This window comes from Ceratotherium simum, chromosome 13 (genome assembly GCF_057802395.1).
Source record: "Ceratotherium simum simum isolate JZ-2026a chromosome 13, ASM5780239v1, whole genome shotgun sequence".
Classification (NCBI taxonomy): domain Eukaryota; kingdom Metazoa; phylum Chordata; class Mammalia; order Perissodactyla; family Rhinocerotidae; genus Ceratotherium; species Ceratotherium simum.
In genome coordinates, this window is record NC_141912.1 from 31,337,134 (window position 1) to 31,354,394 (window position 17,261).

Consider the following 17,261-nt stretch of genomic DNA (forward strand, 5'->3'; position numbering starts at 1 on the left):
ATACCCCGGGCCTTCCTGAGCCTGCAGTTCTCGCGTCACAGAGGGGATGTTAGAATTCCGACGGAGAGCTGAAAAGGGCAGCGACTCTGCTGCCACCCACGTGGGTCGAATCGCAGCTCGGCTAGTTTTCCTCTCTAAAATGAATACAGTTTCTCTCTTGCAGGAAACAGAGCCTTATGAGCCCCTTTTTGTGTAACAGCTTTGGCTACACAACATAACCAGAGTCAGAGGTTACAAAGCCTCGGTTAACACTTTAATAACGAACGATGAGAGAACGGAAGACTGTTAGCTGAGAAACCAAAGCTCTGAATCACCTAGTACATTTTATTAGATTAAAAAAAGAGTGACTATTTTGCCACAAAATAAATTAATGCATATTCTGTAACTTATTATAAAGTTGAGTTATTAGTAAGAAGGGCAGAGAACTTCTCTGTTGTAACATTGAAACATTTGTTCTAATAATGCCCAAGGCTGTTGATTTGTAACCAGGAGAGTAAAAATATGTTAAAATATTTGTGCTAGAAAGCTTTACTACAGTTGTAAACTTTGCAGTAGGTTAATTTTATCCAAACTTGTGGTAATTAACTATCTATGACTTGACTCGCAACTTCATTAGTTTGATTCTGCTTATTAGTCAGAAACCACTAAGATCTTTTGTCTTAACATATTTTCCCTACAGGCCTGTTTATCATACCTGTAGACTAACATTCATATCTAAAATGCAAAGTAAAAGTAAGGTTTTCTCCATCAGAATTAAAGATCATGTAGCTAAGAACCTAGTCACAGTAGCTTTGACCACAGTAGGGACCTTAAGACAGCTAATTCCCTCAACTTATGGATAGAAGAAAACATAGGCCCAAAGAAATAAAGAAAATTTCCCAAGATGAGAATTAAGGGAAACTGCTAGTCCCATGGGCTCGGGGATGAGAAAATCGCCAAGTAGCATCCCATAGGCTCTACATTCCTTCTCCTCCCTCCCCGAGGCTCAGTACTCCCACCCTCCTCTGAATCAACACTATTGTATACTGCACCAGGCATCTTATGTTTTTCCTCCAGATTCATTCTCCACCCTGCTTTCTGCTTCAGGAAGTTGTCCTGAACGGACTACATCAATGAAGATCACAGCTTTTATTGAGAGAGCCCTTTCTACATAACTGCTCCCTCTTAAGCTTTTGGGCTTAGAGGTGGTCACAACAGAGCTGTGGGTACTGGGGTACTGCAATATTCTTCATGATTTCTCTATGCTCTACCTACTTCTTTGTAATTTTCACTTTATTAAACTCTCCCCCAATTATCCTAATTTGACTGTACCATCATTTCCTGCTAGGTCCCTGACTGATAGAGACATTTATTACACAATGTGCTACAAGCTGTGGGATTCATTGTAAGAAAAGATCTCTACTCTCTAGAAGTTTAAATTGGGGCACTTAAATGGTACCAGTCACAAAGTGGGAGTGCATGTGAGTACTAAATGGAGCTATCGAGACAGCAGGTACTGTTAAGAAATCCTGTGGACCTCAAGGACACGGACTTTCACACAGTACAAGGCTTTGAGTTGTATGAGAAGAGTATTTATTTGGGCCCTACCATGTGAACACCCACAATGGCTGTGCTTAATATGTATTATGAGATTTTAGGTATATTTAAAAGTCAGCATAGTGTTTGGCAAAGCTTGTGCTTTTTCTACTATACCAAAAGTCTGCAAACTTAAGTATAACTTGCAGAGAAGCGCACAAAACTAATCAAGCATCTTTTTTATTGAAGTGGAGTTTACATAACATAAAATTAACTATTTTAAAGAAAACAGTCCAGTGGCATTTAGTACATTCATAATGTGTGCAAACATAATCAAAGCATTTTCATCACCCCAAAATAAAACGCTGTACCTATTAAGCAATCACTTCTTATTTTCCCCTCCCCTTAGCCCCTGGCAACCAGCAATCTACTCTGTTTCTATGGATTTACCTATTCTGGGTATTTCATATAAATGGAATCATCCAATGTGACTTTTTGTGTCTGGCTTCTTTCACTTAGCATAATGCTTTTGAGATTCATCCTCAAAACACTGCAGCATGAGTTAGTACTTCATTCCCTTTTATGGCTGAATAATATTCCATTGTATGGATATGTCACAATTTGTTTATCCATTTATCCGTTGACGAACATTTGTGTTGCTTCCATCTTTTGGTTCTTGTGAAAAGCGTCGACATGAACATTCCTGTACAAGTATTTATCTGAACATCTGTTTTACTTGTTTCAGATGTATATCTACGAATGGAATTGCTGGATCACTTGGTAATTCTATGTTTAACTTTTGAGAAACTGTGAAGCTATTTTCCACAACTGCCAAACCATTTTACATTCCCACCAGCAGTGTATAAGGATCCAATTTCTCCACATCCTTGTAATCAACCAACTTTTAAAATTTAAATTTAAGAAATGTTACATTAAAAAAAACTGCACTACACCATAAGGCACAGAGTGAATATTTATTTATCACAGAGGATAAGTCTAAACTCTAATTTTATAAAGACTGGAATAGCAGGCCAGAAAAGTGCAGAGATTTGCTCAAAGTCAAAGCTAAAGGGCGCTTCTAACAAGATGGGGCCAGAGGAGAAGACGACGTTTTAGTAGCATTCCATAACTCCACCCTCACGCTTACTCACTCCAAGCATCCCTTCAAGTTCCTGACACTAAAATTGTTTCCACTGTCTTTCGGAGGACAAGAGAGAATCCCAGTAAGAAAAGAGGAAGAGAGATGGCTTCCTAATGGGAGGCAGGACACCATGTGTGCCACAAAGCAATAAGCACATCAGACTAAGTAAAGATGAGAGCTGCTCAAGATATCTGAGCATGGGATTAGCCAATTTTAAAAGGTCATTTAAGAAAATCTGTGGCTCCCAATCTATCTTTCTCTTTACCCATAAGCCTTTTTGGCCCCACCCATATTCCAAGACAAATCAGATCAATACATCCCAATCCTTTCTATAGCCCTAAGTTCTTTCTTCCAAATATCTTCTAACATTTTATTTATTGGTCTGGGAAGGAATGGGGTGGGGTTTTCAGGTGGATGACATTTCCAAAGCGGAGAGGACAAAGGCCTCTGGCTTGGCTTCCTGCTTCAGCACTCCTGTCAGTAGGAACTCAGGTGAGAGGATGGGCAGCCCGACCCGAGATGGAATGGAACATCGAGGGAAGTCCTGGGAGCATGTGATCACAACTCTCTGAGGCTGGAGAAAGACAGAGAGCAAAGACAGAAAATCAGGGGTGAAAAAGAATCCTAGAAATAGGTTCAAGACCCATGAATCAGTCTTTGCATCCCTGAAATTGTACCTCCTGATATGAAGCCAGATGGAGCACACTGCACTGTCTATGAAATACTCTTGCCAGAAAAGCCGAACCTGAATTTATTCAAGCCTTTAAAATTAACTACAATTTACAGTAAATATAGAAGATAAAAGAACAAGATAAAGGATACAACAAGGGAGCAAACAGAAAAATCCAGACTATAGAACATTCTAAAGGACAACTGAGGGCCAGCCCTGGTGGCCTAATAGTTAAGTTTGGCGTGCTCTGCTTCAGTGACCCTGGTTCAGTTCCCAGGTGTGGACCTACACCACTTGTCTGTCAGTGGCCATGCTGTGGTAGCGGCTCACATACAAAAAGAAGATTGGCAGCAGATGTCAGCTCAGAGCAAATCTTCCTCAGCAAAAAAATAAAAAACAATAAAGGACAACTGACCTAGTTTCTGTAGGAAGTCAATGGCAGAAAAAAGGTTGGGTTGGTGGGGGGATGCTCTGGAGTAAAAGAGAATTAAGAGATATAACAATTGTGGCAATATATGGACCTGGTTTGAATCCTGATTTAAATTGTAAAAAGACATTTTCAGCCAAGTGGAGAAATTTGATTCATGGAGTATGAGAAAATGACCAAGAAACTATTGTTAATTTTGTTATGCATCAATAACAGCATTGTGATTATGTGAGAAAATGTACATATTTCTTAGAGATGTATACTTCAAGTATGTAGGAGGAAATAACATGATGTTTGCAGTTTTCCTATAAAATACCTCAGCAGGGCCGGCCCCATGGCTTAGCGGTTAAGTGCACCCGCTCCACTACTGGCGGCCCGGGTTCAGATCCCGGGCACGCACTGACGTACCGCTTCTCCAGCCATGCTGAGGCCGCATCCCACATACAGCAACTAGAGGGATGTGCAACTGTGACATACAACTATCTACTGGGGCTTTGGGGAAAAAAAAAAAAGGAGGAGGATTGGCAATAGATGTTAGCTCAGAGCTGGTCTTCCTCAGCAAAAAAAAAAAAAAAGAGGAGGATTAGCATGGATGTCAGCTCAGGGCTGATCTTCCTCACAAAAAATAAAATAAAAAAAAATTAAATACCTCAGCAAAGAAAATGAAAGAAAAAGAAAAAAAAGGGATAGATAGAGCAAATGTAGCAAAATCTAAATTAACCTGTTGAATCTGAGTGACTAGTATATGCAGGTTCACTGCATTATCCTCTCTCCTTTTGTGTATATTTGAAAATTTCTTAAATATAAAATAAAAATAAGTCCATTTGGTATCAGCAGGCCTCTTTCTCATTCCTATCCCTTTCTGTACCATAGGTCTTCCCTCCACCCTCACACTACTCTGTGTTCCCATCTGTACTTCCATTTTGTCCTCCAACCTTTTCCCATTCTGGCCACCTCCCCAGATCCAGAACATAGCACCCATACCTTATAGGACCGGGGCATGCTGGGTAGGACAGTGCCTCCACAGCAGCTGATGATCTCTCCCATCTGAGGTGGAGGTGGCTGGACTCCAGGGGTGACATGAATCTCATAGCCCTAAGAGGAAGAAAATGGTGAAGCAGTAGATGTATGCACTGAGACGCCATGGACCATTGGGAAACCTCTGGAGGAAGGGCTGAAACATGGGGCAGAACATAGCCTCTCACCTCCAGCAGCCTTCGCTCCCGAGCTCGGCTCAGAGCATCCCGAAGGCTGAAGCCAAAGTTCTCCTCCTGCTCAGGATCAGTCACCACATACTCATCCGGGGGCAAGAAGCAACCAGCCTTGCGGGACTAGGGACATAGCAATCAGCATCAAAGCTCAGCCCAGCCCCTCACCCAGCTCTTCTGCCTGGTATTTGTAGGGAGCTCGCAAAATGTTTCTTGAGTTAAGCTTTCTGCCTCACTAACCTCCCTTGTTTCCTGTGCCCCGTTTTCCTCCCACCACTTTCTAGAGCATATGTGAGCAGTCATCTCTGGTCACTATCACTACTGGTCTGTCACCATCTCCTGACCTCTCACCTGGTGCAGCCAGTCCAGGGAGAGGATGGGGATCCCCCGCCCCAGGGCACACAGGAACTTGACTGTCCGGTGGATTCGATCAGTCACCAGGTGAGAAGCCTCTGCCACGGAGCTGGCCAGACTTCCGCCCAGGGCCAGCACAGCCCGCTCTCCTCGAGCATCCACCACTCCTGTGAAGAGCACCTGTGAAGGGAGTTAGCCTGAGCTGGTCACAGCAACCCATGACGTCAGCGCCCGTCTCCAAAATCCCCTCGGTCTCCTCCCATCCTCCCACATCTCCCTTGAAAGCCTCACGCCCTTTCTCTCCTACTTTGGGGGCCGTGGACTCTTGGTTAGGTTTGGTCCGTCGGAGGCTGCGGCTTGGTATTCCCTCTTCCTCTGCTTGGTCTCTCTTTCTCTTGCCTGGTTCTGGAATCACTACATCCTGGGATTGAGAAAGATCTTGGTGGGAGTTTCTGAGCCCCCAAGCCCTTTCCTAGCTTCATGGCCCCAGCCCTCTCCTCACCTCCTTCTTCCCTGGCCTCTCTGTGGGATCTTCTTCCTCTTCCTTGAGGAATGCTGTCTTCTGGGGAACCTTCCCTCTTGGGAGCCGTTTTTGAAGTGGGGATAAGTCTAGGGTAGCTAAAGGTCTCTTGCGGCTTTGAGAGGCCTTAGGCTGGGGCTCTGGAGTGAACCCAGATGTACCTGCTCCCTCTACCTTTTGGATCCGGGAAGCACGCGTGGGTGCCTCAGGAAGCTGGGCAAAGGCAGGCTCAGGAATGGTTCTAAGGGACTCAGCTGCTCTCACTATTCTTTGTCTTTGTTTCCTTGAGTTAGGTTCCGGGGGTGCAGAGCAGGGTTCATGGACAATGGGAGCTGTAAGGGACCCATACTTCCTAGTGGCCCTTGGCCTCTTGCTGCGACTGGCTTGAGGGATGGGCTCAGGGGGAATAGGTTGGTCTGTGGGGACAGGAGACTGGAATTCAGGAGTGGTAGGAACCGGCATAGCCCTTATTGTAGAAGACCTTAGTGTCCTGCTCTGACCACTCTGAGCTATGCCTTTGGGGGTGACAGGCTGGTCTGTGGGGGAGGGAGGTTCAAGGTCAGGGGCTGTGGGTTCAATTGGTTGGGGGGTCTTGACAGAGGACCTATGTGTCCTGCCCCGAGTGGCCGGAGTTGTGGGCTCAGGGGTAACAGGTTGGTCTGTGGGGGTGGAAGGCTGGAGCTCAGGGGCTGTGGGGACAATTGGTTCGGGGGTCTTGACAGAAGACCTACGTGTCCTGCCCCGAGATGTGGGTTTGGAGGTGACAGGTTGGTCTGTGGGGGTGGAAGGTTGGAGCTCTGGGGCTGTGGGGACAGTTGGTTCGCAAGTCTTGACAGCAAATCTATGTGTTCTGCCCCGAGTGGCCCGGGATGTGGGTTTGGGGGTAACAGGTTGGTCTGTAGGGGTGGAAGGCTGGAGCTCAGAGGCTGTGGGAACAATTGGTTTGGGGGTCTTGACAGAAGACCTATGTGTCCTGCCTTGAGTGGCCCCAGATGTGGGTTCAGTGGTGACAGACTGGTCTTTGGAGGTGGAAGGCTGGAGTTCAGGGGTTGTGGGGACAATTGGTTCAGGGGTCTTGACAGAAGACCTATGTGTCCTTCCTCGAGTGGCTCGAGATGTGGATGTGAAGACGCCAGACTGGTCTTTGGAGGTTGGAGGCTGGAGCTCAGGGGCCGTGGGGACAATTGGTTCAGGAGTCTTGACAGAGACCTTATGTGTTCTGCCCCGAGTGGCCCAAGATGTGAGCTCAACTGTGACAGGTTGGTCTGTGGGGGTAGGAGGCTGGAACTCAGGGGCTGTGGGGACAACTTGTTCAGGGATCTTGACAGAGGACCTATGTGTCCTGGCCTGAGATGTGAGCTCAACTGTGACAGGTTGGTCTGTGGGGGTAGAAGGCTGGAGCTCAGGGGCTGTGGGGACAATTGGTTCAGGGGTCTTGACAAAGGATCTATGTGTCCTGCCCCGAGTGGCCCGAGATGTGAGCTCAACAGTGACAGGTTGGTCTGTGGGGGTAGGAGGCTGAAGCTCAGGGGCTATGGGGACAACTGGTTCAGGGGTCTTGACAGAGGACCTATGTGTCCTGCCCCGAGTGGCCCGAGATGTAGGTGTGGGGATGATAGATTGGTCTTTGGAGGTGGAAGGTTGCAGCTCAGGAGCTGTGGGGACAACTGGCTCAGGGGCCTTGACAGAAGATCTATGTGTCCTGCCCCGAGATGTGGGCTCAGGGGTGACAGGCTGTTCTTTAGAGGTGGAAGGGTGGAGCTCAGGAGCTGTGGGGACAACTGGTTCAGGGGTCTTGACAGAGGTCCTATGTGTCCTGCCCCGAGTCCGAGATGTGAGCTTAGGGGTGACAGGCTGGTCTTTGGAGGTGGAAGATTGCAGCTCCGGCGCTGTGGGGACAACTGGTGCAGGGGTCATTTCAGAAGACCTACGTGTTCTGCTCCGAGTGGCCCGAGATGTGGGCTCAGGGCTGACAGGCTGGTCTGTTGGGGTGGTAGGGTGGGACTCAGGGGCTATAGAAGAAACTGGAGAGGGTGTCAACCTGGAGGACCCCTGGGGCCTGACTTTGGGTTTTGAGTGGAGAGGCTCCAGCTCTGTGGAAGGAATCTCTGGGGTTCCCTGACTCCCATTTTGCTTTTGGCTCTGAGAGATGAGGGGGTTTTGGAGTGGGACCGAGGCTTCAGGCACCGCAGGAGGCAGAAAAGCATCTGGGGATTCCTGATCACCCTGGGGAGAAAGAGAAGCAAGTGAGGGAGGAAGAGGCAAAGAGAAGAGAAAGGACTTGAATACTGTTTTTTTGTGTGTGTGTGTGAGGAAGATCAGCCCTGTGCTAACATCTGCCAATCCTCCTCTTTTTTTTTTTTTCCCGAGGAAGACTGGCCTTAGGCTAACATTCGTGCCCATCTTCCTCCACTTTATATGGGACGCCGCCACAGCAGGGCTTGCCAAGCAGTGCCTCGGTGCGCACCCGGGATCCGAACCGGCAAACCCGGGGCCGCCGCAGTGGAGCGCACGCACTTAACTGCTTGCGCCACCTGGCCGGCCCCGATACTGTTCTTGATACTTGTTCGTGGTTAGAGTACGCTCACTGGCATTTCCGTCTGTGATCCCTCTTCCATTAGACTGGGAACTTCCTGGGGAGGAAGCAGTCCTCTTTCCCAGGGATCTCTCCCCATAACACCAGTATGGTGTTCTCCATATATGGATAACGGTAATGAAGAAGATGGTTGGGGGAAAGAGGGAAGGGATACGAAGAAAGGAAGGGACTTTCTTTCTGAGTCAGGTAGAGGGAGATAGAACTTGGGAAACAGATATGGAAAACAACAGGTGCCAGGGGTAAAGGTATAGAAGCCAACTAAGGAGCAGTGAGAATGGCAGAAAAGTGAGAAGATGGGGAAGGGAGTAGATTAAAGTAAGGTCAGGGGAAGAGCAGAGGAGGGGATGTGGAGATCCTTGTGGAGGAGGGAGAGGTAGAGAAAGCAGCTCTCACCCTGGAAGCCTTCTCAGCAGGTGGCATCTCGCAATTCAAGTGGCCTAGACAGAAGGTAAAGACAAGTGCGGCTGAGGTCTAAGCAGTCCGTTACTTAGCGGGTGATGAGGGCTGTGTACCACCCTGGGTGCCCCTCTGCCTTCACTTACCTCTCTCCTGCCTCCTGGGGCTCACTGCGACTCCCCTTCCTCCACCTGATTGGCTCCCAGAAGCTACTGTGGCTGCAGCAAGTCCCTGAAGGCCCCCCGCCCCCACCGCAGGCTCTGGTGTTGGACTGGAGGCCTTCCCTTTCTGGTCCTGGCTCCCTCTCTCCGGCTCCCCTCCTTGAGGGCCTCTCTCTAGTATCACTTTGGATACCTTGACTTCTAACCCACCTGCCTCACACACTCTCTCTGGTACTAGTTTCTCTGCTTCTCTCTCAAATATTTCTCTTGCAAGAGTCTGCTTTTCTCTCTCTTTCTCTTGTATTTCCTCGGGTGTCTCAATTTCTACCTTCAAACTCTCCATATTCCTTTCGGGACTTGTCACCTTTTCGTCAGAATCTTGTCTCTGAGTGTCTCTAGCTAACACCTGCTTTTGTTCACTGTCCTGTATCCCTCTGGTTAATTCTTCCTCTCCTATCACATTTTCTCTCTCCCCTTCTAGTGGCAGTTTCTTGGTTGCCCTCTCCAATGGCCCTCTCTCAGGGGTCACCCTCTCTGCTGTTTCCCTTGGTGTACCCATGTCTTTCTCCACAGTTTGCATCTCTCTGCCTTGAATCCCCAGTGGCTCTGCATGAACTGGGCTCTCTGGATGCTGTTCTCCTGGTGTTGCCCTAGGTGGAGAGAGGCAAGATCCATGGGCCTCAAGGTGGCCAGCAACGGGCTGGGTCTCAGAGGACTCAGACTCTCTTGGACAGTATGGCTGTGTAGCCAAGACCTCCCATAGCTCATCCAGGGCACCTGGAAGTAGAGTCAGAAAGAGAGAGGGATGAAGGTTGAAAAGGTAATAGGTTGAGAAAGGATTAAGATAAATCCATGAATAATAAATCTAAATCGGTTATTAAAGGAAAGCTGGAATAAGGAGGATAGTCATAACATTTAATGTTTGTCTCAAAAAGTAAGACCATACCTTCATATAAAAGCTTTCTTGGTAGCCTCTTTAAAAACGATGCTAGACTAGTTGCTCTACGGGTCTGACTTAATATGGCCTTTTTTTTTTGGTGAGGAAGATTGGCCTTGAGCTAACATCCGTTGCCAATCTTCCTCTTTTTGCTGAGGAAGATTGGCCTTGAGCTAACATCTCTGCCCATCTTCCTCTATCTTATATGTGGGACGCCTGCCACAGCATGGCTTGATAAGTGGTGCATAGGTCCGTGCCTGGGATCTGAACCTGTGAACCCTGGGACGCAGAAGTGGAGCACGTGAACTTAACCACTACACCACCAGGCTGGCCCCTTAATATGGCATTTTTTTCTGATGAGTTGGAGAAACATCAGCAAAAGAGTCAAAAAATATGAAAGAAACGTGTAGAGGGAGAAAACAAGGATGCCCAGTCAGGGCACAGAGGAGGGGACAGTTTCTTATACCTTCGGCCTGGAAGCTGCAACGGGAAGGGCCAGGCTCTTGGGGTAGAGTTAACAGGAAGGCCTGGGTGGGTTCATCCTCCATGCTCTGGAGTGCTGCACAAGAAAAGATGGCCTAAGCACAGCTTCTCCACACAACTCCGGGGTCCCATTCCTGGTCTCCTGCCCTGACCACACCAGCTTTCACACCTTTCAAGGACCACCAGCCTAATCTCCCAGCTCCCATCAGACACAGGTGTCCTCACCTGCCAGGCTCTGACCCTCTTTCGCCACAAAACACTGGGTAGCTTGTAGGTCGAGATCTTCAGAATCTGGTGGGGGAGGAATACAAGATAGATAAGAAAAAAATCATATCTGACCCATAACTCCTTACTTTTTCTCTACTATTCTCTCCCCAACCCCAACCCCTATGCAATAGACTGAATGTTTGTGTCCTCCCACAAATTCTTATGTTGAAACCTAACCCCCAAAGTGATGGTTTTCAGAGCTGGGGCCTCTGGCAGGTGATTAGGTCATGAGGGGGAAGCCCTCATGAACGGGATTACTGTTCTTATAAAAGAGACCCCAAGAGAGTTCCTTTGTGCCCTTCTGCCATGTGAGGATACAGCAAGATGACTGTCTATGAACAAGGAAGAGGGCCCTCACCAGATACTGAATATGCTGGCACCTTGATCTCGGACTTCCCAGCCTTCAGAACCATGAGAAATAAATTTCTATTGTTTATAAGCCACCCAGGCTATGGAACTTTGTCATAGCAGCTTGAAAGGACTAAGCCACCCTATAAGCACTCTTTCTTTTAGAGGTCAAGAGAGGAAGGAAGGCCAGCACTTACCATCATGGTCGTCTCCAGAGTCCTTGGCTCCATCCACATGTGGTTCTCTCTCCCCTTCTGTGGGCGTCTGGGCTCCCTCTCTCTGTGGCTGAGTGGGTTCTCCTGGAGTGCCTGTGTCCACCACCAGATCTGTTAGGTTCTCCCTTGAGACAGGGAGAAGGCCCTGCTCCACTAATGCCACAGGTGACCCACCCTGGGCCCCCGCCTCAAGAGCGCTCTCCTGCTTAAGAACAGCCACAGTACACTCTGTCCCAGTATCCCCTCCTGTGAGAAGCTGGCTCTTTCTTACATCTGTCACTGCTGAGGCTCTTAAGGATGTGACCTCACAGTCCCCAACTGGAGGAGGCTGGGCTTCCTTTAGACGCACCATAGGCAGCTTTGCTGGGCCCCCTTCTGCTTCCACATCTGTTTGATTTGTCCATGCCACAGGTACCTGATGCTTCTCCAGAAGTGTAACATCTGGCCCTGGTGGGACTTCCTCCTTCACTTGTGTGTTGACATCCAGTGTGGCAGAGGCTTGGCTTCTCTCCAGGTGGACTGCAGGTGAGCTCTTATCTTCCTCCATCTCTCTATCACTGTCCCCAAGAGGAGGTTGGCTCTTTTCTGAATGTGCCCCATCTGTGGGATCCTTGGGGACAATTCCTCTCTTTTCCATTGGGAGCTCCTCTTCCTCCACATCGGTGTCACTGTCTCTCTCGGCAGAGGTTTGGCTTTGCTCCAGAAGGATGACAGGTTGGGCTTTGTCCTCTTCCATAGCTGTACCTCTGTTCCAGGTAAGAGCTCGGCTCTCTTTCAGACATGCCAAAGTGAGTGCTGCTGAGACTTCTTCCTCGTCATCTGTATTGCTGTCGATCACCATGGGGGCTTGGCTTCTCTCCAGAGGGACCGTTAGTAGGGCCTCACCCTCCTCCACATCTGTATCACTACCAGCTGGGCTCTCCTGCAGATGCGCCAAGCCAGGTGCCCCAGGACTCTTTGCATCATCTCCATGGAAGATTTGCCTCTTCTTCATAGGAACTACAGCTGGGGTAGCGGGGATCCCCTCTTCTTCCACATCGGTATCACTCTCTATGAAGCCCCAAGGCTGGGCCCTTTCCAAATGGACCTCAGCTGGCCTTCCTGGAGATCTGCTCTCATCATCCACGTCTGTGTCACTGTCCTCCTCAGCAGATTGGCTCCTCTCCAGAATCACCCCAGCTGGAACTACCCCATTCCTTGCATCCCTCTTGACTTTTGTGTCATTGTCCCTTTCCTTCACTGAACACTGATCCTTTTCAAGTTGGATTTCAGTTGTGGTTGCTTTAGGCTGTTCTGTCTCTGCAATGGCACCTCTCCTGGCAGCTGAGGAGGGCTCCCCTGCTGCTAGTTGCTGACTTTCTTCCTCATCTGTGTCACTGTCCAAGTTGAAGGCAAAAGGTGGCCCAGGGCCACCCGGGGCTAGGGAAGGCCCCTCTTCATCACTGTGAAGGGAAGAGAAGAGAAACAGTCTATAGAATCTATTTCCCAAGAAGGGATACCCCATCAACTGTTCCCCAACCCCTACTTTCATGATCATTATCTCTTAGAGATGAATCTTCCAGCCCCTGGGTCCTCCTTCTGAAGACTCAGGTGTCTGGCCCTTCGGCACTCACCTCTCCGGAACTACTGTTGCCAAAGAGGAAGATGTAGTCCTTGGTTCTTTCACCACATGCCTTTCAGAAAGAGGATCTGTCGAGAGTAGAAAGGAGTAAGTTGACAGTTTCACACTCACCATCCCCGTCTCTTCACCCACCCACCCAATACACACACTTACCTACTTCCTCCTCTGAGTCCTCAGCCAACAGGAGGCCCTGGGGATGAGCTCCTCCCTGTACCCTGGGTGTCTCCTCTACAGTTAGAGGGCCCCGGGAGACAAAAGGCAGGGGGACATCCAGGCGATGGTACTGGCAGGGCAAGTCAGCAAAGAGAATCAACTCCTGGTCTCTCAGACGATGACTCACTCCAGGGCTTAGGACCTTAGGAGGCCTCAGGATTTGAGTCCCATTGAGGCTCCCACAATCCCGGAGGACAGGTGCCTTGTCCCGGGCCAGGATTTCAATCACTGCATGTTGTTTGGAGATGGATGGAAAAGGCAGGGCCACAGAGCAATCAGGCATTCGGCCTACCACATTCTTCCCGAGGTAGAGTGGGAAATCTAAGAATCAGAGAGGCAGATAGATTCCAAGGCCAGAATCTTGGCCTACTATTAGGAAAACGTTCCTATTAAGTACCCCACTACTCACACAAGGTCCCCACGTGCATTAGACAAATAAAAGGCCCCAGGACATCTAGGTATTGAAGAATATATGTAACATATTGTTCATAGTCAATACCTCATCCTCCACACGGGATTTTTTTCTATTGTGGTAAAATATACATAAGATTTACCATTTTAACCATTTCTTTCTTTTTTTTTTTTTTGTGAGGAAGATCAGCCCTGAGCTAACATCCATGCCAATCCTCCTCTTTTTGCTGAGGAAGACTGGCCCTGGGCTAACATCTGTGCCTATCTTCCTCCACTTTATATGGGACGCCGCCACAGCATGGCCTGACAAGCGGTGCAACGGTGCGCGCCCGGGATCCAAACCTGGGCCGCCAGCAGCTGAGCCTGCGCACTTAACCGCTACGCCACGGGACTGGCCCTAACCATTTCTAAGTGTACAGTTCAGTGGCATTAAGTATATTCACATTGTTGTGCAACCATCACTACCATCCATTTCCAGACCACACTGGATTTTTATTTGAATCTCTTCATTTTCTAGCAAAGTAAAATCACCTCTGGTGAGTCCAGGGCACTCGCCTGGAGCAATTAACTCAATCAGCCCCCTGTTCTCCATTGCCAGTAAAAGAATTTTTTCACATCTCCTTGAAACATATATAAGCCTCCTGCAAACCTCCTACTACTTCCTTACAAAAACGAGAGGCCTATACCAGTACTTCAGCATCCAATACCCTCTGACCTTTTTCTGGTCCATAGGCACTACTGAAGATACGCAGTCGCCCTACGGGCGCCAAGTTACACCCCAAGGATTCACTGGGTCTCTCTGTCTCCTCCTCTTCTTCAGCCTCCCAGTCAATAGCCTGAGTGTCCTCCATAATCTGGGAAGGAAACACATCATCATCTCTATTATTGGTTCACACACACAGCCTCAGGGAGAAGACTGATAACCGGGCTAAACCTGGATAGTTATGGAGGTTCATGCTTCTCTTTCCGCCGATCATTCTGTGGTTATCTTTCTGAAGCATTTAAAAAATATTTTTGACCACGATACAGAATAAGAAATAAATATTATAAGGTCCCAAATATATACAAACACATGTGCTTATTTATACAGACAAACGTTCTGAGAAAAAATGCCTAGCCTTACTATATACAACACACTGATAGCTTCATTCTATTTTTTTCTATTCTCTATTTTTTATTTTTTAAATTTTTTGTTTTTTGTGTGTGAGGAAGATCAGCCCTGAGCTAACATCCATGCCAATCCTCCTGTTTTTGCTGAGGAAGATTGGCCCTGGGCTAACATCTGTGCCTATCTTCCTCCACTTTATATGGGACGCCGCCACAGCATGGCCTGACAAGCGGTGCATTGGGGTGTGCCCGAGATCCGAACCTGGGCCACCAGAAGCAGAGCCAGCACACTTAGCCGCTACGCCACGGGGCCAGCCCTATTCTCTATTTTTTAAATGCTGATTTGCAACCCACTAAATTGATTTCACTATCCACTATTGGGTTGCAACCCATAGTTTGAAAAACACCATTTTAAAGGGAGCTAACTTTTGCCAAGCATCAACTATCTGTCAGGCATTGTGTTACGTGTCAGGCATGGTAATGATATGAGGCAGGCATTTAGGAATCTCAGGCTAAAATATTAAGTAATTTGCTGCAGATAACAGCAGGTAAGTGGAAAGGACAGGAATAAAGGTGCTTCTGGCTGCAAAGCCCATGCTTTTTACCCTTTACCAGACCACCTCAGTGTGATCAGACTAACTGCAAAGAATCATAATAGCTGACATATATAGATGCTCGCTACGTGTCAAGCACTGTTCTAGTTACTTTGCATGGACTGACTCATTTAATCATCACAAGAACACAAGTTATTAACTTCTATTTCTCGGATAAAGAAACTGCAACATAGATGGGTTAAGGAAAATGCCCAAGATCACCCACATGTCCCTCCCCTGTTTAATATATACATATATTTTTTTGGTGAGGAAGATTGGCCCTGAGCTAACATCTGTTGCCAATCTTTCTCTTTATGCTTGAGGAAGATGGTCCCTGAGCTAACATCTGTGCCAATCTTCCTCTATTTTATTTGTGGGACGCCTGCCACAGCATGGCTTGATGAGCGGTGCGTATGTCCGCACCCGGGATCCGAACCCACAAACCCAGGGCCACTGAAACAGAGCACCTTAACCACTATGCTACCGGGCCAGCCCCTGTTTAATATTCTTTGATGGCTTTCCATGCCCACAGGATAACATAAAATCTAAACTCCTTAGCAAGACCCTCTATGATCTGAACTTCATGTCCTGCAATGTATGCCCCCCCTCAAGCCTATGGTTCAACCACATGAATCTTCTCCCTACTCTCTGAACACACTGTTCCTGTTGTCCCCCACATCTGCATGCCTTAGCCAGCTCCTTGGCCCTTTGCTCCTAGTTTTCTGGTCTAACTCCTACCCATCTTTTACAATTCAGTTCAAATGTCACTTCCTTAGCAAAGCCCTTCCTGGAGTCTTGCCTGCTTTCTGGTGTTCCTGGTGTATCCTACGTGTTCCGCAATGGTGAAAGGACTTGAAACTATCCTAACACTTCTCACCATATTGTAACCGTTACTTTCCCTTTCTGCCTTCACACATCCCTTCGAGAACTGGACCAGCAGAAGTGTCTTTTCCCCTGGGGTCCATCATATTCCTTCAAGAGTAGTCATTGTGCACCTGGTACCGTTCGAAGTATTCAGGGTATATTCACGAACGAAACATAAAATTCACCCAGCCCTCCTGATGAAAGAACAAATGAAAGATGAAAACTCAAAATAGCATGGACGGAATTCACTTAGCAAGATGCCACCATAGAGGGAAACTGTTGACAGGAAGGGAAAGTGGGACGCCTCCTTGGAGATAGTACCAACTCCGTCATTAAGACTGGCGAACTCAGCGGGTGCCCATGACCCTTGGCTCCAATCCAATGGGCCACCATCTTTGATCCCCATCCCAGTGGGTTCCCTCCTGGCCTAACGTCTCCCTGTGTCTTCATACCTAAACTCGGGGAGGGGCGTCAAGTAAAGATGAATATTATAATCCGAGAAGCAAACTTCCAAATCTCCTCCGCCCAGTCGCACCCAAGGCACGCCCCTCCCGCCCTCCGGGAGAACCAAGATGGCACCCGGGGAGCTGTGGGCAAGGCCCCCCAGAACTCACCTACTTTGAGTCCCCGCGCGCGCCACCAGTAACGGCCGCGGGCCGGTGGCGCGACTGCTCGCGCCCGGAGGGAGCCGATTCTCTGATTGGCTCCCGCCGCTGTCTTTCACAGTCCTGCGGCAGGCCGATTGATCAAATATCCAACGCGGAGGCACATCCATAGCCCCGCCCCCATCCCCGCCCCGCCCCCTCACCGCTCAAAGGGGCGGCTTCTCTCAGGGGCCTGAGATCCGTTGTGCGAGGCGGTAAGCAGAGGCCGCCCTCCGCGCTCAGAATCGCGCACTCCGATTGGGCAGCTGCGAGGGACAACCCACTACCGCCTCACCACCCACCGCCCACTTCCCGCGCAGATTTCCAAACCGCTACCACAGAGTCTGGTTGCCGGCGCGGATAGAGGGACTTACCATAGTCGTCGCCCGATGCGTCTAGTGCGGCCAGAGCGCCCTTCCTCAGTCCTCCCAGACATGGTGTCCGCTGACTCATGAGAAGTGAAAACGGGTTGCGGGTTGCAGTCGTGGCCGGAGGCTGCAGTTTGGAGAACTGCCCGTAGGCGTGGCGCTTGAGGACTCCTCATTGCAATGGAAGTTCATTTCTTTTTGA

The 17,261-nt window shown here is 48.6% G+C and overlaps 1 protein-coding gene across 9 annotated transcripts; it reads right to left on the reverse strand.

Annotated features, from left to right (window-relative positions):
* Window positions 1-1,737: 1,737 nt before the first annotated feature.
* Window positions 1,738-17,261, reverse strand: MDC1 (mediator of DNA damage checkpoint 1). 9 transcript variants are annotated; one of them, XM_087438268.1, is made up of 16 exons: window positions 16,662-16,678; window positions 16,061-16,241; window positions 14,199-14,337; window positions 13,013-13,393; window positions 12,852-12,927; window positions 11,221-12,680; window positions 10,634-10,699; window positions 10,392-10,484; window positions 8,974-9,765; window positions 8,825-8,868; window positions 5,818-8,061; window positions 5,623-5,736; window positions 5,313-5,495; window positions 4,959-5,084; window positions 4,738-4,848; window positions 1,738-3,230 (listed from the first exon to the last, which is right to left on the reverse strand). In XM_087438268.1, exons 2-16 carry the CDS (start codon window positions 16,061-16,063, stop codon window positions 3,063-3,065), a joined length of 6,000 nt encoding a protein of 1,999 aa, XP_087294394.1. In that variant the 5' UTR covers window positions 16,064-16,241; window positions 16,662-16,678; the 3' UTR covers window positions 1,738-3,062. The 9 variants fall into 9 exon arrangements, with proteins under 9 accessions (XP_087294394.1, XP_087294395.1, XP_087294396.1 ...); XM_087438269.1 differs by lacking the exons at window positions 16,061-16,241; window positions 16,662-16,678 and adding an exon at window positions 17,066-17,261; XM_087438270.1 differs by lacking the exon at window positions 16,061-16,241 and having other exon boundaries at window positions 16,662-16,780.